The sequence below is a fragment of the Molothrus aeneus genome, chromosome 9, assembly GCF_037042795.1.
Source record: "Molothrus aeneus isolate 106 chromosome 9, BPBGC_Maene_1.0, whole genome shotgun sequence".
NCBI classification, from domain to species: Eukaryota; Metazoa; Chordata; class Aves; order Passeriformes; family Icteridae; genus Molothrus; species Molothrus aeneus.
Genome location: NC_089654.1, coordinates 16,880,241 through 16,903,346, shown reverse-complemented (window position 1 = coordinate 16,903,346; position 23,106 = coordinate 16,880,241). Strand labels below are relative to the sequence as shown.

At 36.4% G+C, this 23,106-nt stretch overlaps 1 protein-coding gene across 6 annotated transcripts in view; it reads left to right on the top strand.

The window, feature by feature from the left end:
* Positions 1-23,106, top strand: part of EVI5 (ecotropic viral integration site 5) — a 70,778-nt gene that overhangs the window by 19,178 nt on the left and 28,494 nt on the right. For 4 of the 6 annotated variants that reach the window (XM_066555312.1, XM_066555311.1, XM_066555310.1 and 1 more), the window contains 13 exons: positions 457-582; positions 1,344-1,487; positions 2,519-2,608; positions 2,714-2,811; positions 4,199-4,259; positions 6,148-6,201; positions 8,508-8,540; positions 9,094-9,240; positions 15,430-15,564; positions 17,627-17,767; positions 18,290-18,448; positions 20,044-20,190; positions 22,868-22,963. In XM_066555312.1, coding sequence (XP_066411409.1) covers positions 457-582; positions 1,344-1,487; positions 2,519-2,608; positions 2,714-2,811; positions 4,199-4,259; positions 6,148-6,201; positions 8,508-8,540; positions 9,094-9,240; positions 15,430-15,564; positions 17,627-17,767; positions 18,290-18,448; positions 20,044-20,190; positions 22,868-22,963 — 1,431 coding nt within the window. The remainder of the gene's footprint in view (positions 1-456; positions 583-1,343; positions 1,488-2,518; positions 2,609-2,713; positions 2,812-4,198; positions 4,260-6,147; positions 6,202-8,507; positions 8,541-9,093; positions 9,241-15,429; positions 15,565-17,626; positions 17,768-18,289; positions 18,449-20,043; positions 20,191-22,867; positions 22,964-23,106) is intronic. The other 2 variants (XM_066555313.1, XM_066555314.1) reach the window with 2 other exon arrangements.

Here is a 23,106-nt window from a genome sequence, read left to right as displayed (position 1 = left end):
TGTTTTTCAGAGCTAAGGTAGGATTGCAGGCTTGGAAGCTATTTTGGTGAGTGATATTTCAAAAATAAATGAACTTCTTATTTCTCTTCTATTACATGGAATCTCCTCAGAGTTCAAATGAAACTACGCAGTTGACTTGATTATCTTAAAGCTTCCTATGTATTATTGGTTTTTGGTTTATGACAAAGTAGGCTATAGAGTAAAAAACTTACAGACCTCCATTTCAGTTGAGAAATTATTTGCTAGAATTTAATATATACAAAAGTTAATTGGAGTAATTGGCTGTAAATCCCTTAAACAAAACAAAAATCTCAAAACAAGCAAAGCAACAACCAAGAAAAAAGCTCTGCTGTGTGCACATGCACACACACACAAAACCCCAACCCTAAATCCTCCAGGCATTTACTCTGATGTTTGTCCAGAGTTTTTACTGTGCTTTTTTTGTTTTTGATATAGATGCCAGAAGAAGAGGCATTCTGTGTGTTTGTTAAATTAATGCAAGATTACAGACTACGAGAACTCTTTAAACCAAGCATGGCTGAACTGGGCCTTTGTATGTACCAGTTTGAATGCATGATACAGGTACATGCAAAATTATCAAACTTGCTCTTCAGTAACTATTAATAAGGAACTTGGGAGTTACAGCTCAAGAGCAGGCATGTCTGTTGGCTAACAGGCTGCACTCTTGACAATGCTAGTTTCAGAACTTCACAAGTAAATGCATGTGGCTCTGAGAGCAATTTTTTTTTAACCTTTGGCAGGCAGTGACTGGCTTTAAACACTGAAGCATGAGGATTTGTATTGCTGCAGTTTAAGCAGATGGATGTTTAATTCTGTTTGGATTGAAGACTCTGAAAATCAAAGTCTTCATAGTCAATTTATAGTATCTTAAAAGATGAAAATTGGGAGATAGCCTCATATCTAGAATTGAAATTGTTTTCAGATTTGGAATGCAGGTTCTTCCTGATGAGGCTGATGGAAAAAAATAGGTTTCTGTTTTGTGATCTGGTTTCTAACATAGTTGTCAAGGGTGAGATATCACATAGCCTTAGAGTTTTCAGCTCTTTTTAGTAGCCCATTCTAGTTATTACTCAGGGATTTACAAGCTTGACTTCCCCTTAGGATCAGGAAGTGGTTTTGTTATCTGCTTTGCAGGGTAGACATGCATGGTTCTTGATAATGATGAGTCGTATCTTTCCTAGTCCTGTTGCTAGTACAGACAGCTCCTATCTGTACTAAGTATCAATTACTTTCTTGTATTCAAAATTTGTCAAAAACATCTGCACTAAAACTACAAGCAGAAGCTTAACATACTTGTGTATTTTATTCCTCTTCTTTTCCAGGAACATCTTCCAGAGCTTTATGTGCACTTTCAGTCTCAGAGTTTTCACACTTCTATGTATGCATCGTCATGGTTTTTAACTATATTCCTTACAACTTTTCCACTACCAATTGCAACGAGAATATTTGATATCTTTATGTCTGAGGTAACTACTAAATGTAGTCATATGTTATATTTCAAGAGTAGCTGTTGAAAGCAGTTATTTAGGTAGTGGTATGAATACTATCATGATGGACAAATCTCATAGTCTTGCTTTTTATTTCTTATACTGATCAGATTATTTTAAGGGAAGGTGTCTGTGTGTGCAGTTTGTCAAGGAAGAGCAGCCAAGTCACTGAATGTTGATATTGTGTGTAGCTTTGTGCTCTAAGCCTGTTGAAGTGTTCCCAAATATGTTTTTTCTTGATGCAGTGCATTAGCATTGCATCTAGCAGGGGTATCCGTTCCTCAGTATTATGGTGAGTTTGCAGTGGAAGCTAGTGCTGCTTTCAGGCCAAAGTTGAAGTACACTGGGGATGATATGCAAGCCAAGAAGGGGGAGTGTTAGTTCTTTTTATTATTCACATGATGATGGGTGCCAAAGAAATTTAGGGAATTATTCAGTGTTGTTATCACAAAGACACCTATGCTGTGTTTAGGATTAGAGCTTTGCACAAAAAAAACATAAGCTATGATTTGGAACTAGTAACAAATCTTAGCTTATGCTTGCCCTGCAGTCAGCTTTGAGAAAGCATTAAGTCAAAGGTGGATCCTTTCAGCTTGTCCCCAGCAAAGTCCAAGATGGGCTATGTAGTGAGACATTCCTTTTTTTTCCCAGTAGTTTAACTGCATTGTACTGTGTCTGAAATTAAAATAGCTTTTGTGAGAACTACTGGGCATTTTTCTGCTAGATATACTTAAAATGGTAGGTAGAGCTGACCTGGAGAGTTCCTGTTACTCGAGATTTTGCCTCATCACTAACTTCTCTGAGGGAGATGTCTGGCATCAGGACAAATAGCCAGATTGCTTGTCCTTGGAATAAAAAAAGAAACGCAGAAGCAATTTGTTGAGCGATTTTTTTCAGTAGCCCTTTTACTTGTGCCTAGTTGGGTGAGATTTTCAATGTTAGTAAACAAATTCTGTGCTGTTGACAATGGCATGAATAATTGTTGAATATTTTTTGACTTCTCTTTTCAGGGTTTAGAGATAGTATTTAGAGTAGGTTTAGCATTACTTCAGATGAACCAGGCAGAATTACTGCAACTTGACATGGAAGGGATGTTACAGGTAAGCTATGGTTATAATAATTTTAAGAGATATCTGAAATGTGCAATGTGTGCATTTCCTTGCAGCTGTTAATTATATGTAATCTTGTGCTCTGATTGCTTTTAGCACTTTCAAAAGGTCATTCCACATCAGTTTGACAGTGGTCCAGACAAATTAATCCAAGCATCTTATCAAGTCAAATACAATGCAAAAAAGATGAAAAAGTAGGTATTACATTTTGAGAAAATACATTATACTGTTGCTGAGTTACTGTTTGTTTACCCTTAAGAATTGTTATTCTGTGTTTCATTTTGAATTTTTAATCTTTACATTTTTAGGGGATTTTATACTATATAAACACTTAAAACTGCAGTTCTGTCTGCAAAAAAATGATTCTAAAGTAGTATTTGCTATTTTTCTTAAATATAATAAAGCTATAGCTCATTTACAAAAATAACTAAAAAAGCATTTGAGGAAAACTGTGAGTTTTGGGGAATTACAGCACTTCTGTAAAAAGGAACTGAATAGGAAGGTTAGGTAGGGGGTGGTTTTCTCCTCTGGTGGGAGGGGAGATTGTTTTGTTTTGTTCAGGGTAAAGGAGATGAAACTTTTTTGATCTGACCTAAATTCTGAAGATTTTAGTTCTCAGGAACTGGAAGAATAATCATGGTGCTAAAGAGTGCATTTATAATCAAAATTAGTGCTGTTGAAAATGTAAATTGATAAAACTTTGTAGTAACATTGACAACAGTAAAACAACTTTCATGTGGGGTTTGAAATCTTGAGAATACCACTCCTTGTTGTTGTTGTTAAGGTTATTTGCATGTCTCTTCTGCCTTTGGTAAATTCTGTTTTGATTAGCAAGCTGCAGATAGTGTGGTTTGCCAGGGTTGAGTTTGTTGGGTCACTCATTGGTTGTAAAGAATCCTGTGTTCATTGTTGCACTGCTGGCTGTGTCCAGGGTGTTCCAAACTGAATTTGTCAATCTTTTTCTTTTATTTTTCTGTCAGCAGCCTATGATCAGTAGAATGAGCAGTCTTCTCTAAAAAAGGAGTAACAACAAAGCTTTCAGGAAAAATATTTTCTTTGCAAACCAGTCCAAGTGTATGCAGTTGAAAATCCACCATTCCAAGTCTGAACTTCCTGATCTGCTTTCTGTAGAGGCATTGTTATCTCAACTTGTGGGTTTTTCTTGCTGTCTTTTTCATTTGGTTTGCTGGGGAAAGGCTAAAATTGGTTCATATTTAAGGTATTTTTTTCAGATTTCTTTGCATCTTTGTCTTCCAGGCTTTCCAAGCTCTGATTTCTTTTGGCTGAATCTATTGAATTGATGACTGTATTGCATAAAGGGGTTATTGCAGAGTAGCTCCAAATTGCTGCCACTGTAATGTATCCAGGCAAGCTCCTGCACTTCAGAATGCTGGTTCAGTGTGTTCATATCTACTGAAATCTGTGTTAAATTTAAGGTCCAGTCTAAGCATTTACAGGAGTGCATTCGAGAGGAAATATCAATAATCTGTATCTCTGTTCTACTGTTATTTGTTAGGTATTACACCAACAAGTAAATTATCCACAATGTTTCTGATCATAATTTACTATTTCTAATTTTAGGCTAGAAAAAGAGTACACTACAATAAAGACAAAAGAAATGGAAGAACAAGTTGAAATTAAAGTAAGAAGCCCTCAACAAATGTATTTATGAATAAGTTTAATTCCTAGATGGGGGGATTACGTGTTTGATCTCTGCAGGTGGCAGGACATAATTAAGGCCCCCAAATTCTTTCAGCATTTATATTTGGGATGTCTGTTCCTAAAGGACACTTACAGTGAAATTATTGAGACTTCTGGTGGACATTAAAAAAATCTTTGGGGACCTTCTGTACTTATTTTTTTAGTATTTCCTGCTGACAGAAGCTTAATAATAGATGCCCTCATTTGTCAGAGGTTTAGATGTAGGTGCTCCACACAGGAGGTTTGTATGACACATGTTAAGATAGACTTCATAGAGTCCACTTGACTGGTTTGTCTTTGATTTTAAGATCTTGATTATGCATTGGACTCAAATTGTGGCATCTTCTGTCTGCAGTCACTTTTTCTTTTGGAGCTTTTGCAGTTAATACAAACTGGGGGAAAAAAGCCAAGCTGCCAGTGGAATTTATTTTTCCCTTTTTACTAACTGACCTACTTCCTATATGTACCTAATCACTGCATCTTTTTGCTTTTGTGACATAAATAGGCTTTTGATGCCTTTTTTCCCATTTCACTTTTTCACAGCATGTTATTTGATCTGGATTTTCTTCCTTGTGGTTTTAGCCAGTTCTGTGAGAAAAGACAATGGGAGAAATGATGTGCAAGTGTATTATATAAAAGTTTAGTGAGGGAGTTAGGTACAGCCTTCCTTTCTCCTGTCCACTGCCATTTGCCTTTCAATGTCAGTTTTTGAGGCATCAGTTCTTCAGAAAAATGACTGTGAGATGCACCTGGGAGCACAAAGGTATTAGGAGCCTTTTCAGGCAGTTTGTTATTGCCCCAGGCAGTGAGGCAGTTAGCAGCAGGAATACCTGCTGTAACAGCAGCTGAAATCAGATTTGCAGGCTCAAATGACAGCTCTCTGCAGAACAGGACAGAGTAAAACCATGTGAAAGACAACTGTAACTTTAGATTCTAGTATGTTAACTCTTTTCAAATCCTTTCTTGCTTCTTGCCACCATTCCCATCAAAAAAAGGAGAAAGCAAAAACCCTTACTAAAACAAAAAGCATGAGGCCCACCCCAAGAAAAAGCAACCAAAAATTTGTGCAAAAAACCCCAACCAAACAACGCAGAGCTACCTGTTTCTAGGCCCTACTTTGGGACATATGTAAATAATTTCTGACTTAGCAGAGCTTCTTAGCAGAAGAGACTATTTTAGGGGAGATAGAACCGTATTTTGAGTTTGCCTTTTAGCCTGGCAGAATAAAGCATTTACTGAACTGATATCTAATCCCCTCTTCTGAGGGGTACGGATCTTTTCTGTCTGAATGCTGACTGCTAAAATTTTACTGCCAAAATTAAGAGGAGTGCACTTGTAAAATATAGGGTTTGGTAAAATTCTTGCTGACTTCTGGGACATTTGAGGTAATTCTCAGTATAGCCTTACTATAGATTTATAGATTAATATAAATTCTTATGAAGGAAACCTTGTAGCTGCCTCATTAGGCTGTCCTGCTGCAGGGAGTGCACTGTCATGTCCCTTAACCATGAAGACTTTGACCCTGTTTATGAAGGGGAGGCTGTCCAGTCTGGTGTGGGTTAAACCCCATACAGCTTTCAGCAAATACAACATAAAAGCTTTCACATAACATGAGATGTGTTCTCGTTTTTGCTGTACCAAGCTGGTTAAACTCATATTTCGAGCTAGTGCATAATATGAAAGGATGTTAAGAAGGTCACAAATTATTTTTGTATTTATACTGGTTTTCATGGATGTGATGAGATAAAAATGTTGGTAGTTTGCTTTGCTTTTATCAGACTTTCAATTCATAACTTGAGAAATGGATTTGTGAACTGTTTACCTTTCAGAGGTTGCGAACTGAAAACAGACTCCTAAAACAGCGCATCGAAACACTAGAAAAAGTAAGTATGTTGGGGATTTGATTTAATCTCTGTTAATTTAGACTTTTTTAATGGCAACTTCATTATATGAAATGGGTATCTCAGAATTATAGTTTACTGTTTTCTTGATAATCTCTGGTGTTTACTAGCAGTGCTTAGCCAAATAACATGGTTATCACCAAGCAATTAAAGTCAGTGCTTTAAATATGTAAGGTTATGTCTGCTTCTTAGTGATTATAAAATCAAACATTTTGACATACTCAGCTTGTGTTGTACTGTTTTCTTTCTGAATTAGAAGCATATGTTCAAAGTCCAGAAGACTCCATGAATAGTGGACTGGTTGTTTGGAAAAAAGGTCATTGTGAGAGAATCCTCAGTTTTGAAAATCTGAAGTTGCTTGGTGTTTTTATGTAGGAGCAAAATGACAGACCTACCAATGACCAGAGGGATGTTGCAGCACTCATACTGAGAACAGGAGCACTGCCATTCATTCCTTCTATGTGGTTTTGAGGTTTTGTGGCAATTCTGGGTACCTGGTGGGGAAATATCCAAAGACTTATTTCTCTTATATTTAGTCTGGAGTAGAGTTTTGTGAGGTTTTTTTGTAACTGACTGAAACTTCAAAAGTAGGCATGAGGACTGCTGTGGATACATGTCCAACTGTTCTCCAGTGGCCTCTGCTGTATCCTGGTATCACACTTCTGTGGCAAATTGCATCTAAGCTGCTCTGCTCAGGAATGAGAGCATTTCTGCCCTTCTTAAGCACCAACAGGGACCATCTTTCAACAAATGGGATTGAATGCTCTTATGAGTTGCAAACAGTTCATGTTTCACAGGGAAGAAAATGGTAATGTTTCAATTAAGAGTGACATAATTGAAAGATGTCACACTAAGGATGTTAAACCCCAATGCAATTTCTTGAAGAGATGTTGGTCTATATCAAATTCTAATTAATTGGTTTCAGAATTTAGTTTGGAAAAGATGCATAATAAGGGCACATTGTGAAAGTTGTGACCAACAATACAATTTTATGAGCATTTTTCTTTCTAGCATTGGAGATTTATAAAATGAATGAAAAAGAGTAGGTTCTCTTTAAGAAGCTTGAAGCTGTAGTGAATCATTTCAATGACCTTGGTAAATATGTAATAGTTAATACCCTTGTTTTATACTTAACTTTTAGAGGTTTGAAATCTTTTTTTTTTTAATTCTAAAGTCCAGGATGAACTGCCACACGCTAGTGCTTTTGCAAATTCTGTGCTTAGAATTTCAGAATTCACGTTCAGATTATCCCAATCTGATTGGAATTAAAACAATTCAGAATTGGAAAATATTATCTATTAATAAGAATTCCTGAAGATCGTTATCATCGCAGCATTTAAAAAACATCATAAAGTGTGAAAAATACATTAAATTCTTCTCTTGGTAACTTAGTTTTAAAATATTTTTCCTTTATTCAAACCCATCTGATTTAGTTGTGATTTTCTTAGTGTACCTTAACTTCTAAGAAATAGCTCTTATCTACTAGTTTGAACTTCAATTTTAATAAAAGCTTCAAGGACAAAGAAGGTCTGTGAATAGATGTATTTCTCTGTTGTAGAATGTTCAAAAAAATTGATTGGTTTCAGGGCTGATAAAGTAGAAATAAATTAAATGCAACTGCAGGGCGGTAGGGCTTGTCAGTGTGCAAAAATGAATATTTTTTTTGCAAAAGTTTGGCAAGAAAAGAGAATCTATGAACTGCGGAATGAGTCAGTGCAAGAGTTCAGTAAAACAGAACATTGGCTGTCATAGCTGACATTTCCTACTTGTCTGTCAGTTTGCACCGTTTAACTGTCCTGCTTCATCTTAGTGGAAGCTGTAGTTCTGCATGAGTGCCTTGGTGCTTAGTGGAGTTCCCTCTGTGCTCAAATTATGCCTTTGTTTCATGTTGTGGGGGGACTGTAGATGGTGTCCTGCATCTATCTGTTCAATCTATCAGATAGTGCTTTGGTAACTTTCATTAATTCAGGAGCAAGCCACTCAAATAAAAACAACCAGTCTCCGTAGGTGAATTTTAAATGTTACAGAAATCTGGCTTTGAAACCTTTTGTATCACAGATGGACTGTGTTAAATCTGTTGCAGAAAAGGCTGCTTCCTGGGATCTTTGGACTGAGTTGCCTTCATTTATATGAAGAGTTGTTAATTTTGCAATAAGAGTTTGCACCAAAAATGGGTAGAATTTGGGCATTTTCTTTCTATCAACTCTTGGTCTTTTTTGTCACTATTATCAGCCCCTTGTATTTTGGTTTCCCTTTTCCTCATTCCTGTCTGAATTTTTCCTTTGTAGGAAAGTGCTTCCTTGGCAGATAGATTGATACAGGTATAGTCTTTTACTGTATGACTCTCTTCCTACTCATAAAAAAACCCAACTGCTTTAATGCATGCATATTCGCATGCTGTATTCTATCCCTGCTTTGCTGATTTGGAATAAATACAGAGCTAATACATCTTGCTAGAAACTTGTTTAATTTTGTTTACTAAAAATATATAAACCCAATACCTGCACGTTATAGTAATTTTCCTAACCTATTGTAATTTTTTGTACAAATTCCTGTGGCAAATGGATCCTATGACACCGTATTAACAATGAAATTGAATAGTGCGAGCCTCAATCTGTGCATGTACAACTGAGTAATAATGCATGAAAGGAATTCTATTGAATACAAGTACAAAACTGTGCTTGCTAAATGGATGCTGAACTTTGTAATAAAGTACTAAAGCAGCTGTTTAGTACTACTTGTCCTAAAATTTCTACCAATTGTACTCTGTGCTGTTTGCAAAACCCATCTGATTAAATAAGCAGCTAAGCATCAGAAAGGCACTTTTCCTTGGATTTGTCATCAAGTGCTTAAAAAAATAAATTATGTCCTAAGGGACAAGTGACAAGGGCCCAGGAGGCTGAGGAAAACTACCTCATAAAACGGGAGCTGGCCACCATCAAACAGCAGAGTGATGAGGCCAATACTAAGCTGGAGCAAGCTGAGAATACCATCAGGGAGCTCCAGCAACAGCAGCAATGGGTAAGGAGCCTGGCAGCACATCATCTCATTTTTTCCCCTCACATGTGTTTATTTTTCCTCATCATTACATGACATGGTCTCTGTGCTGTCTTTGTAAACCCCTGTTCACTGTGATTTGCATTCTTAAAATTACACCAATTAGATTAAATAAAATTTTGCTCTGGTCTACCGATAGATGAGATTCATAACCCTGGATAGGTGTAAGTTGTGAGTTAATTAAAAAAACTAAACAACATACTCACAATGAAACACACCAAGCAAAAAACCCTACAAACCATCTCAAAACCCTTCCACCACAAAAGAAATACTAACAAAAACCACACGTACAACCTCTGATAGCTCTTAATGCTAAGAATCTAGTCATTGCAAGTTGTGTCACCCTGAGTACTCAGATCTGAGGATTGATTCACAGTGCCCTTACCTAGTGTATAATTTAAGTTAGTTTCTTTCATGTTAATGTTTCTTCTGTGTACCCAGGTTTGTTTTTTTCTGAGTATGCTAAAATATACTACTTACTGAAGTAGAAGAGTATCATCCCTGATTTTGCAACTACAAAACTTGATTAAAAAGTGTGGGTTTTTGGGCATATAGAGCAGGAAAATAAATTTTAGTAGCCTTTTATAGTGCTGTATTTGTGTGCACTCTGTGTTGTAGGTAGTAACATGTTCAAGACTTCTGACTGTTGCTGTAGCACTGAAGTTACTTTCCCTAAGACACTTAGTGGTCAATACCTTCTCTTTGGGGGGGACAGGGAAGCATTTAGCATCTTCACTTGCTGAATAAAGTGTGCACTACTGGTGTTGATGTGAGTGTCTTCATATTGTTTTAAGTAAGTGGTATCCAAGTACTTGTCTGGAGTCTTGGGAATTTCAGGTGTATGAAATACAACTTACTAGAACTAAGCATATTGCAGCTCCTTACCAGGTTTCTTAATGTCAGTATGGCAGTTTGTTTTACATGTCTTCCACCAGAGCTCTAGAAATACCTGTGTCTCATATTGGAAGGTAAAGATGAGATTTATTGTTAGACTGAAAAGAAATCACAACTTAAATGCAACATTCTAGAACTAGTTTATTATGTATGTTTAATGCATGTCAGTGTAAAAAGATATGTATTTTAGAATAGTTGTAAGAAGTGATTAATGAACTATCACTCTCTCATGTGAAATATTGCTTTTTATAGAACTTGAAGAATTTCTTTAGGGGGAAAAATATGAAGAAATTATGATTAGGAAGATGGGCATGGTCTAGTAATACTTTCCAACATTTTTAGATTCCTTGTAATCTTTCAAGTGAAATACAATGAAAGCGTTTATAGACTTTTGGATATCCAGCTGTTTTATGCAGCTGCATTATCTGATTGCAATAGTACACGTGCCTTGGGAATATATTTTTTAGAGGCATCCATGTTAATGACCTACATGCAATCAGAAGTTATTAGAAGAAGACTAAGATACTGTATTTATTTATTTGTTACTTGGTGGGAATATAACTTTTAAAGCTACTGCCTTTATGCTGGGGACCTTACTAGTACCAATGATGGGGAGGCCTGACAGGTTGCCTAGGTATGGGAACTGATCCTGAGCAAACCTTAGCTAACTGTGGATTGTAAATTTGGCTGGGCTGGAGCTGTGGGTGCAGACAGCTGGATAAGTACTGCGGGAGTGGAGAGGAAATGAAATTATGAGCACACTTCCTTCTTTCCGTGCTTGCAGCATTGTTTTCCTCCACTTAAACGTGAACGTGGCTGTAGGAAGTTGTCTGTGTGTGTGGAACTGAGACTGAAAATCCATTTTGTTATAGACAGATTTGTGCCTAATAATAATAATATTTGTGCTGGTTTATTTTGAAGTGCAAGGAATAGCACTGTGGCGTTGAGACTCATCAGAATTAGACAATGTGATGAAAGAGTTAAAATGGTTTAAGTGAGGCGCGTTTGCGAGCTCCTGCTGCGTCAGTAAGACGTGTAATCGAACAGGCTTTTAACTGTTTCCAAGCACGGGAATGGGAGCAACAAATGTGAGCAGCTGCGTGCGTTTCGGGCGCCACCTGGTGGGAATGCGTGGATTTATTCGGAATCTTGGCATTTTACTGTACACTGGTTAATTTTTTTGCCACTTGCTAGTGCCAGTAGCTTTGTTCTTGGCAATACTCCTTTTCAGTATTGTCTTGTGAGTATCTGCTTTAATGTTTTCTTCTCTAAATATTTCAGCTTTGTTTATTGTTAGCAAAAATGATTGCACTGTAAAGCTGTAAATCACTGCATAGTTTCTGTGCTTATTTAAAAGATACAGCATCTATTGTATATATTTTATCATCTACATCTTTTTCAGTCTTGAATTGTCTGTTTCAGCATGATAAAAACTGTAATGTTTGGATATGAATCTCTGAATAGAAATGTATGGAAAGAACTGCCTAAAGATACTTGCAGCAGCCTCTTCTGAACAACACTGGGATTAAAAAAACCCACTGTTTTGTTGATAGCAAAAAATTATCAAAACAATAGTATCTCTAAGAAGGTTAACATAGCCTTTGTAAAAAGGTTATTCATTTGTATTTGAGTATTATCAGGGGTTTATGCCCTCTGTTCTATGAGATTGGATAGCATAGGTTGGATGGCTTAAGGATAAGTATTGAAAATACTTACTGGATTTGTGTCTGAAGAAATTGTCCCCTGCAGCGCTTCTGAATACAGAGGTGGGTAGAGGAGTATTCTTTTGATTGAAGCTCAACACCAGAAGCCGAAATTACATACAAGTTTATTTTTTCCTGTGCTAAACTATTTATAGGGAGTTTTTTAGTTGAACCAGAAAGACTTTATTATGAAGTGTGAAGTGTACTTAAAGAGGTAATCATTATACTAACGAATGATATTAACCTCTCTTTGGCTTGTCTGCTCTTTAAATGTGGAAGCTTGCCAAAGGCAAGTCATGGTGTGTTACCAAGTGATTAAGAGGGAGGTGGCTTCTTCCTCATACTGCTGGTAAATTGAGGAGTGCATAGAGGAAGTTTTGCCTGACTTGAATGATATACAGTTTTCTTTTGAGGCATACTCAGAGCAATGGTGTTTGAGGAGTTAGCCTGTTGTAACTTACTCCTGATAATGATGTTCTGAAGGTTTTATTCTCTGTTCTTTTCCCCCTTGTGTTTCTAAATGAGAGGGGTAGCTTCTTGCTGGATGTAAACACCTCCTGAATGCAAATCTTGTCTTTCCCTGTGACACTGTAATTGTCTATGATTACCCAGTTCATCAGTCTGAATGCTTTAAAATTGAATCTGATAAACTGGAGGCTAATCAAGCTAAAATTAGTTCACATCTTATTTTAAATAGGCTCTTCAGCTATATTATGTGAAGATAGAATTTTAATTGACTAAGCATTCAGATGGAAGCATATGCATTTTGCAAGGTAATTTATAGTGATGTATAGTTTCTTTTCAGGAGCTCATGCTAAAATGGCTGATAATAATTAAGAATATAGTGATTGATATTGGCAATATATGCTTTTAAATGAGTATTGCAACTTTATGAAAGGCTTTACTTTATTTTACAGTATACTTTCCTAATACTGTGTTCTGACTTGCAACAAAAAAGCAGAAAATAAGAATACTGTATTTAGGGAAGTACTACAGTTAGTGCTCAAATCGATAAACAAAGTTAGCTGGGAGCTGCTGAATCATCTGTTAAGTGCTCTCCAGTATAGTGTACTGGAGAAACATTGTGTAATTACATCTGTCATCAGCCAAAATAGTATTTGGTATGGTTATGTTCAAGAAAAGTTGGGTGGAAATAAATCCAGTTGTATGAAGCCCAGCAAGGACTTGTTTCTTTTAGAATTAAATGGCTGTGGAACTACAGTTTTAGTCCTTTATATTACTTAAACGTAGGCAAGAAAATGTTACTGTGGTTAAAATGTTTGGTGCCTGAAAGTTTGTATTTGCATTGTGGCTTTTGTCAGAAATTCTAGGGCTTAAGGCAAATATATAAAAGCAGATCTTTTCCTGCAGTCAATTTAATAGTTTTCAAATGCTGTTTTAAATATAAACTTTTATATACTATTATACTGTTACTTTTATATTCCAAATTATTGAAAATGTGCTTTGTTTTACTAGGTAGCAAAATGCACAACTTCTGATTTGTGAATCTTGATTTCTTCAATCTGTTTTGGTCTTGGCTGGGTTTTTTTGTATATCAAGACATGACTTAGAGTTTGTTGTGGCTAAGTAAATAAGTACTGTTAAGATATTCCTTAGGCAGGCAAAATCTAAAGACAGATTTAAAGAAGGCATGGTTTGTACTTGAAACTGGATTAATAACTTTTCTTACATTCTCCATTATTTATTATTTGATAAACATTTTATAGAATACACTTACATTATTGCAAAATCAGCATGTATTCACTTCTTCAAATCTTCTGTTTTCTCTCAATGTCCTGGAGAACACTGCATTTGCTCTCATTCCCTGTGTATCACAGACAGAAATCTGGAACATAAAATGTAGAGTCCATCTAAGTTGCTGTGTGTATTGTGGGATGAACCTGTAAAGTGGTTGCTTCTTCTCTGCCTCTGCATGGTGTTACATGTGGTACTTGTGTTGCTACATGATGTGAAGCAACTGTAAAAATGAATCAGCACTGTCCACCATCCTCCTCCTTACACTCAAATCAGGTCTGCCTCCACTGCTTGCTGAGGCAAGAACACTGTGTGGGGTTGAAAATGCTGTGAATTCAAGTAGTATTGTAGAAGGGAAAAAATAGTATTAATGTACAAGGGTCATAGTGTATCTGTGTTCCACGTGTGTTCACGTGCACACAGTATGCAGAGTGCTTAAGTGGCAGTGTCAATGACACTAAAAACTGCCTGCCTGGGCTGCCTTTGCCTTTTAATGCTTTGTGCATATCCTCCTCATTGCAGCTTCCTGTAGGCACATATATAGAAGAAATATAGTAACACTAAGAGTAGAGTGTACGTTTTGAATTTGGATTGTACTGTAAGTCTTGACAAAAGGTGTAACTGGCATGTAGAAGTATAAAAGCAAAAAAACCATTCATTGACTGTATAGTTACATTTAAATCCTTGTTTTGTCCTGTTTGCCCTTTATTTATACATAAAAAGTCAGTGTCACACCCTAGCAGAAGCATGTGGAACTAAAGACTTCTGTTCATTTTTTTACTGTTTTTAGATGCAAACTGCGATGAAACTTTAGGTGAAATTGTTTGATGCAAACATAATGTAAGACACAGCTGTATCTTTAGTATAATGAATAATCCTTAAAAAGTTGAATTGTTAATTAAAAGTGAATCTATGAATCCAGGAATAGTACTTATATTTCACAATGTAATTAATGACACCAAAAATATATGATTTTCCTCTAAATGTAATTTTCAGGGTAGCTATGTAAACACAGTAACTAAACAACTATGCTTTGAGGATTTCAACACCCACTTTTTTCTTCAGTCAGAAATTTAAAGGCTGATTTAGGTTGGTGTTGCCTATCAAGTAAGTTTGACAATCTCTTAAACTGACAAGTCATTTTAAAGTGACCCAGGAAAGAAATAAAATGTATTTTTTAACTATTGATTGGGAGGGAAGGTTAAGAGAGTCTTTTAAATAGAAGTGCTTCAGTTGGATGTATCTGAATCTCAGAAGGAATATATAGTGTGTGAGCAAATGAGACCCAAGAGCTGGAGTGAAGAAAAGGGCAAACCAAAGTCATTGTGCATTGAAGCATATGTAGTTTTATTTTAAAGCCAAGATTATGGAAGGATTCTGTTGAATTGGAGTTCAAGTGAACAAGGATTGAGTGATACTTGTACTAACCTTGTAATTAGTTAGTCTTTCCCAAACATCTTTTTCTGCAGTTCACAAAATAATCACAGATCGTTTGAGAATCTCTCAATTTGGTTGACAATGAGAGAAAAGTGTGAGTTGCTGCTTGTCAGTACTGGTAGGGGTGTCAGTTTTGTCAGACACATTTGGCTGTGTGGAGGTGCAGTTGTTTGAGAGATGGGATACATAGGGATGTGTTTGTTAGCAGTCTGGATTGACATTAATGACTTGTATATGGTAAGCACTTATGCTGGTACTCCTGATATTAAACATTTGAATGTACTTGTCCCACCAAGTCTGGTATATAAAACCCCTTTCAAACAATCTGTACTTCATACTAAACATATTTCTGCAAACTTTGTAGCATAAATGCAGTTCACGATACAGTGAAGACTTTGTGCTACAGCTGGAAAAAGAGCTGGTCCAAGCCAGGCTGAGTGAAGCAGAATCCCATTGTGCCCTGAAGGAGATGCAAGATAAAGTTCTAGAGATGGAAAAGGTAAATCAAACCAGGACCTCTATACAGAACAGCACTAGAAATGAACTATAGGTCCCTGTCATTCCTAACAAGCAGAACTGTGCTCTAGAACCTTCTCTTCTATGCTTCTGTGACTGCAAGACGCTTTTCAAACCTGAAAATACGACAATAAAACTAAGGTCTGCTTGTGCTGGGAAAGGTTTGTGAATAACTGATCACTTTTCTTCTATTCCTGAAGCCTGCTATAGTGGAAAATTTGGATTCTGGTGAAGTCCTGACAGGAAACATCAATCGTTTCAAAATGATATCCTGCAACAAGAGCAGTGGGCTTAGAGTGAGCATTGAGATGATGTGAAACTAAATATTTTGGAAGGGGAAGAAGAATGGGTTCAATATTACCATTGCCATTATGGGCAGGGAAAAATCCCTTATCCCTTCACTGGTCAGTATCAGAATCTCTACTGCTTTTTGGGTGCCATGCTAGCTTGTAACTTATTGATGCCAGAGTTCAAGCTGTACTCAAAGCTACTGTCAAACATTTACCTTTCTTTGAAGCAAAGTTTAACTGCAAGATTAAAAAAACCCAAAAAAACAGTAACTGACCTGATAAAGCATGCTTTTCAGATCCTGTTGTATTGACTTTGGAATTAGTTTCCTTAGGAAGTTTTAATTAGCTATATACCCAGGCTTTGACTAGAACTTACTAGCTAATTAGATTAACCCACTGGAGTCAAGATTTTTTTTTTTTTTTTCAGTTGTCTGATGGGCTTAGTATTAGTAGTGTGGTAGTTTTTACTTCTTAACAATAGACCATTGGTAAGAATTCAGGATATAAACTATTTTTCAAAATTCAGGAGACTACTTAATCTTGATCAGCATGGAAACAGCATACAATGAAAACTTATCTGTGAAAAAAAACTGGAATTAGTTCCAGTGCACGAGACAAACTCAGACATTCAGTAATATTTCAGTGTGTCATAATGAACTTATGCACATGAGAAAGTGGCTGAAGTCCCTCAAACTCCTCCAGTAGAGCTCTTTACTGCTGGTAGTGATGAGTAGTGTAATCTGGGGAGCTTCTGCTGAATAACCTGAGACTTGCAGGGCCACAGAGACAGTGCCATGAGCATTCAGAAACAAACCCTCTCATTTCCTGTATTTACCAATACTCAGATCCCAAAATTCCCACGGAATGCTAACCAATGGCTGCTGTGCTGTGTTTCTGTTCATGTTAATCAGGTGCTTTACTCAACTCTCAAGAAAACCTGACAACTGTGACAGTATCATACATCTGCAAAACCACTTCATTTTGCTGAAAACAACTACAGGGAAATAAAGTGATGAAGAACAGTTCAGCTTTGAATATTTGGTGACCAGTGATTTGTTGTAGGGAGATTGTAGACAGCCTGTCCATTTTCTTCCCCTCTTGTTTTTCTCCCACATTTCCATGATTAGGATTTCGTCTCTGTTATGCTTTTCCTGGTGTTTTCACGTTTTCTGTTTAGCCTTCTCTCACCTTTCTGCTTTTTCCTCATGTGTCTTGCACTGTTCATCTCTAAGACTTCTTGACTGGTTGTTGTTTATAAATATTAACAGATGGTTCCTTTGTCAGCATATCTGTTCTCCTTTACAAAGTCTGATGACCTACTTCCTAAAAAATGAATTTCCATTTATTATTTTTCCTGTAAACTTAAATAAAAGTTATAGCTTTAAGGTGTAATTTCAGTTCATTGTTGCTTTACTTTTTATCAACTAAATCAAAACCTTCCAGATTACTCTCCATATTTTGATAGTGTGTTCAAATATTGTAAGTGTAACATTTTGTTAGAGATAACATTCAGGGAAATTTGACGTAAGAATACTTAGAGCTACTACCTTATAATATTTTTTTTTTGTAGTTAGCAGTTGGAAGCTATATATACACACAATATCCAGAAGCTTAGATTGTTTGATGGTTTTTATTTTGCAGAGGATGTGTACTTAAAGTTCTCTTAGTTATTTTTGCACGTCTATGTTCTTGGACTGGGTTTCACTAAGCACATTTTATTCAAATACATATTTAAGAGGATGGTCCTTGTTGCAGAGGAACAGTTCCCTTCCTGATGAGGAAAATGTTGCCAGACTACAAGAAGAACTGATTGCAGTAAAATTAAGAGAAGCAGAATCTTTGATGGGTCTCAAAGAACTAAGGCAGCAAGTCAAAGATTTGGAGGAACACTGGCAGGTATGGGTTGCACTACAATTTTAATGAATTTTTGTTTTCAATGATAAAGCATAAGACTATAAAATTTTGAGATACTGAGATCAAGTAGTGATTATGGATCAAACTGCTGAGGTGGGAAAATCCTTAAATTCAGCTGTCACAAGAAACTTAACTTCAAAAATATGTTAGAAATTGATGCCTAGTTGTTATAGATGGCAGAGGGCCTGTGCTACCAGCTAACTGTAATGTTAGGAGGGAAATACCTGATCAGTACTCCTACTTTGCTGCATGTTAAAAAGGGCTAGAAATAGACAAAAGTCTCAGGATATACTTGCAATTCACTGACTTGATGTAGTTGGGAATGAATGTGTTCAGTTTTTTGATTGTCTGTTCGTAAAACCAGTGAGTTTCCATGGGTTTCTAGCTTTTAGGATCAACAGGGGAACTCTAGCTATTTGTCTTCATATAACTGAGATCTTAGATGAAGTAAGGAAACACCAGGAATGATCAGGCATTGCCAGCAAAACCATGCTGTTTTTCTAGCGTCACCTAGCTCGTACCACTGGAAGATGGAAAGATCCTCCCAAAAAAAATGCAGTGAATGAGCTCCAGGATGAGCTGATGACAGTGCGCTTGAGAGAAGCAGAAACCCAGGCTGAGCTGAAAGAGACCAAGCAAAGAATGATGGAGGTGGAGACACAGGTATGTTATTGAACACTGGGATGTGTGGATTGAGCTGGATGCTTGCAGTTTGCTGTTACATGGTAGATACCTGCTGATGATCTTCACTATCTACAGGCAGGACCTCAGCTCCAAAATGGGGTACGTTTTTACTTCTGTTAGATGGGGATGGGAGAATCTAGTGCATACAATCCAACTTTAATGTCTCCTCTTCAATCTTTTCCAGGACTATGCTTCTTGAGTTTCTGATTTGGGTTAGTTGTTAGACACTGGATATGTGTGCATCTTAACAGGTGTAATAACAAAAAAAGTATGTTTAAGGTGCTTTAAATTTCACAAATCTGATTGGCAATTCTGATCATAGTAATGTTTAGCTGGCAGTGTGTGCTTTCTTTTGATGACATTGGTAGTTGTTTTTCTGCTGAGGTCATGAATCTGGTTACTAAGCTGGAGATTCAGCAAAGCAGCTGTGTATTGGTCAGGGGTTTTTAGCCCAAGGTTTGCCTTTAATGTGCCAGATTTAGAAAAGCATGGGTGACGCCTGCTGAGGTTTGTGCAGAAAAGACACTCATACCTTGAATGCTGAGATTCTTTTTGTGTAAGTAGAGATTAAGTTGCTAAGCACCTGAAATGAAAATGCAATGTGGTGAGTTCACATTGTATTAGTAAACTTTCACTCAAGTTAATAAGCACAATGTGCTGATGATTCAGAAGGATTTGTATGAGGCTTCTAAGAAATCTTCCCATGAAATACCTGCTAAAAGTTACTTTTTGAAAGAGATCTATGCATCCACAAAACTAAACAAACAACAGCTTTACTTGAAAAGGTTCAGCAATTCAAAAAACTAGGAGAGCATGTAAGGACCTGCTACTGAAGACAGATGAACCAACTGCAAGGCATATGAAGGCTTCTTTCTGACAGAGGCACCACTTCGTCTATACCAACTGAACGAGTTTCCTCTTGCCTTACCTTTTAACATTTTCACTGTCGTGTCAATATTGTTTTGGTCAGTAGGGGGCGGAGAGATCCTGCTGTTTGGCTCACGTATACTTAGGTACCTCTCACTTCAGTGTTACACATGGAGTCTTTGTATGTGCTCAGGCTCTTCAGCTGTCATCTGACAAAATTGCCCTTTTCCTGGTACGGTGTGCACAGCTTCAGGTACAAATGCTGTGACTTGTACTTGTGCACTGATCTCAACTAAGGTGCCACATTGCTTTCAGGAATTCACTGGGCAGGGAAATGTGCAATGTCAGTATTTCTGACATACCTGATCTTTCCTGGATGCATAGTGTAGTGGGGATACAAGTTCACAAAATCTGCCTTTCCTAGGCAACAAATTGGGAAAAAAAAGAGATCTACTGGAGTGTGGTGGAGCTTTGCAATAATGTTCTTACAATGAGTCATCTGTTTAAGAACAATTTGAATACCATAGTGATAAAAAAAATGTTATGCAGTCTCTTCTGATTACCCTTGGAAAATGCTGAATGCTTTGTCATCGAAAGTTTTTTATGGTAAATCATCTCTAAGTCTCTTTTGTCAGACTTCAGGGAGTTAGATTAATATCCTTTCCTTAACATGTATTTTATTTCCTTTTTTTGGCCATACATTTCAGAATCAGATCAACAGTAATCACTTACGAAGGGCAGAGCAGGAGGTTACCAACCTACAGGAGAAGGTGCAATATCTTTCTGCACAGAACAAAGGACTCCTGGCTCAGTTGAATGAAGCAAAACGTAGACAGGCAGAGATTGAATGCAAGGTAAATGACATCCTGAAAAGAATATTTGTGTGCTAATATATGTATATTTTAGTCTTGTCTGCCATTATTGGATAAAATTGTGTCTTAACTGAGAAGCATAAATCGTAAAACCAAAATTCTTTTTACTGAATTTGACAATATCATTTTGAATTTACTATCTCACAAAAACCACTTGAGGTTTTGACAGAGCTGCTTATTTGTGGTCCCATGAGGATAAACATTTACTTTAGAGCATGGTTCTATTCAGAAAAGTGTCTGTGTATAATATAAAAAGACTCCTCAGCAACAGGTTTTCATTTTTCTTACTGTTTTGCCAGTTCCATTTGTTTCTAGTGGAACTTGAATGTACAGTGCAGTAAAGAAGTAACTTCTGCTGACTCATCAAACCCCATCACAAGCTTTTAGGAAAAAAGACACTGAATCTTAACTAGAAGAAATTGCTTCTACTGACTTTCTTGTTTGCCATAACCTCTGGTTTCCTAAGTACTATTTTTTTGAAAGAGATTTTCAATTTTTATGTGAGATTAATTTTACTGGTTTTTTTTATAATCATAATCTTGGTGATGCCTTTTTCATATAACCCATAACTTACTTTGATTAGTTTTTGATACTGAAGGTGCTCATTAATCCTTAAGAGACTGAGGATTGAGACTGTGTAATCAATATTCTTTTTATGTCGACTATGTAAAGAGCAATATTAACCTGATTAATGAATTAGTACACATAAGTATCTCAATGGGATAATACATTGTAGAACAGTGTTCTAGTATGAGCTAGAGAAAAGTGTGACAGTAATAGAGCACCAGTCATACTCTTTAGAGATACTGTGAAATTCTGAAAGTACCTATGGTGAATAGCCAGTGAAGTATCTTCACTGACATATCCTAACATTAGATCCTGAAACTTGTTTTGCAGCTAATTTTTACAGTTTACAAGTAGTATTTGATTATATATCAAAACCAAGAACAGTTGTTCCTGATTTCTATTAGCTGATGTTGGATTAATTTTTTTCTTCTGTTTTTTCAAGTTGTTTGAAAGCATGCTCTAGTTTTATTTTTGTCTTGGCTAGGTAGCAATATTTCTACTGTCTCAAAAAGTATATATTTAGATTTTCAACTCCAAATATATGCATAATAAAATGGTATGTTATTTCAGGAGCTTGTATTTTTCTTTTAAAAGATATCTTGAAATGCTTAAGCAGAAATTAAATTTTGTGTAGCCAGTTGCATCTCATACCTGTATGGCAACTGTTTTTGCCATAGGTGTGTATTGTTGTTTATCCTTTTATCTGACTACTGCTTCTACAGCAAGGACTCAGTTTCAAATTTTTTCTTGAAACTCACCACTGATCTTTCTAATCAGTTGTGCTAAAGAATTTATAATTTAAGGTTTGTGCCCCTACCCAATCTTGTCTTTCCTACCATATCAACTTCTGTGGTAATTACTGAGAACATGCTGTTTCAGAGATAAAGCATCAGTGCCATCTAGAGCAGCACTATTGACTCATCTCTGATGCCAAAGTCAAACCAAGCCAGTCTTTCCTTCAGCTTTCAGTTAAATACATGCAATCCTGTGGACTTGTCGGTTTGGCTTTATTTAAGCAATCATGCAACAGAATTTAGCAAGAATGGCTAAACTTTGTCTAGCACATGATAGATTTCTCTGAAATGGGCTCCACTGATTACAAATGCAGTTAATTGGGTCCTGTAGATTATATACATCCATTACAGGAGTATTTAAAAAAGGAACCAAAACCAAACAAGTAGCATGTTTAGAAGTAGCTCCTATGGATAAGCTTTGATATGTTTGATTTTATTTTAACTGTACTGTCTAATGAAGGGTGATTGAGTACTGTTTGTTTGAAGCACACATTAAAATAACTGAAGTACTGGAACTGATTTGCAGTAAATACAGTTTAGTTACACCAGTCTGATATAAAAGTAGGTGTTATTATATTATAATTAGTATTGCTCACTAATTATCTAACGCTGCTTTCTCTCCATGGTTGTACCAGGCTGCTGATAATATAATATTGTTTTATCTCTGAAGTCTTGAGGACTTGCCTCATGAAACTGGACATTTTTTTTCTCTCTTTTTCGAACTCAAATTACCTATAATTTATAGACAGACTAGTAGGTTAAGCTTACAGTGGGAGGCCGATTGTAGGTTACGTGCATTAGTATTTTATTCTAAAATGTCTTTGTTACTTACTGTGACTAAGATAGCTAGACTAAATGAGGTTGAAAATACATTTGCTTTTGTATTTAATTTATTTTTTAGGACAAAGGAAATGATTAAATAAGTAAGTCTTGTGTAGCTTTGCTGTTTCTCTATACGAAAATCCAAAATTAAAGCATGAACTGGTTTCTTTTATAATGTTGATTCTTTTGCTTAATTTACAGTATAATATTTCTGGGAAATAAGACAGTTGTTTTCTGCACCTTGAAACTGATAACAGCAAGTTTTCATATCTGCACAGATTATTTTTTTAAATTAATGTACTTTAGATTATTAGATTATTGCATACTCCTCCTATGGGTTAAAATTAAATTTAAGTTCTTTAGAATAGTGGCAGTTTGCAGAGCAGTCTGTTTTCTCAGGATTTTGAGTAAAAGCAGTGCACAGTCTTTGATCAGCTCAAAGTGGTACTAGTTCTCTCCCCTTTGTGACTTTTCAGAGTAAAGAAGAAGTGATGGCAGTACGGCTCCGTGAGGCAGACCGCATTGCAGCTGTGGCAGAACTCCAGCAGCACATTGCTGAATTAGAAATCCAGGTAATGAGCGACGGCATTAAATGTCAAACTTGATACTGATTAGATTTTATACTTTGTGAGTTTTTTTTCTTGCTCTGCTGTGTTTCTTCATTAGCCTACTGTGAATACAAGACACTGCTTTGCCAAGTGGGATAATGCTGTAT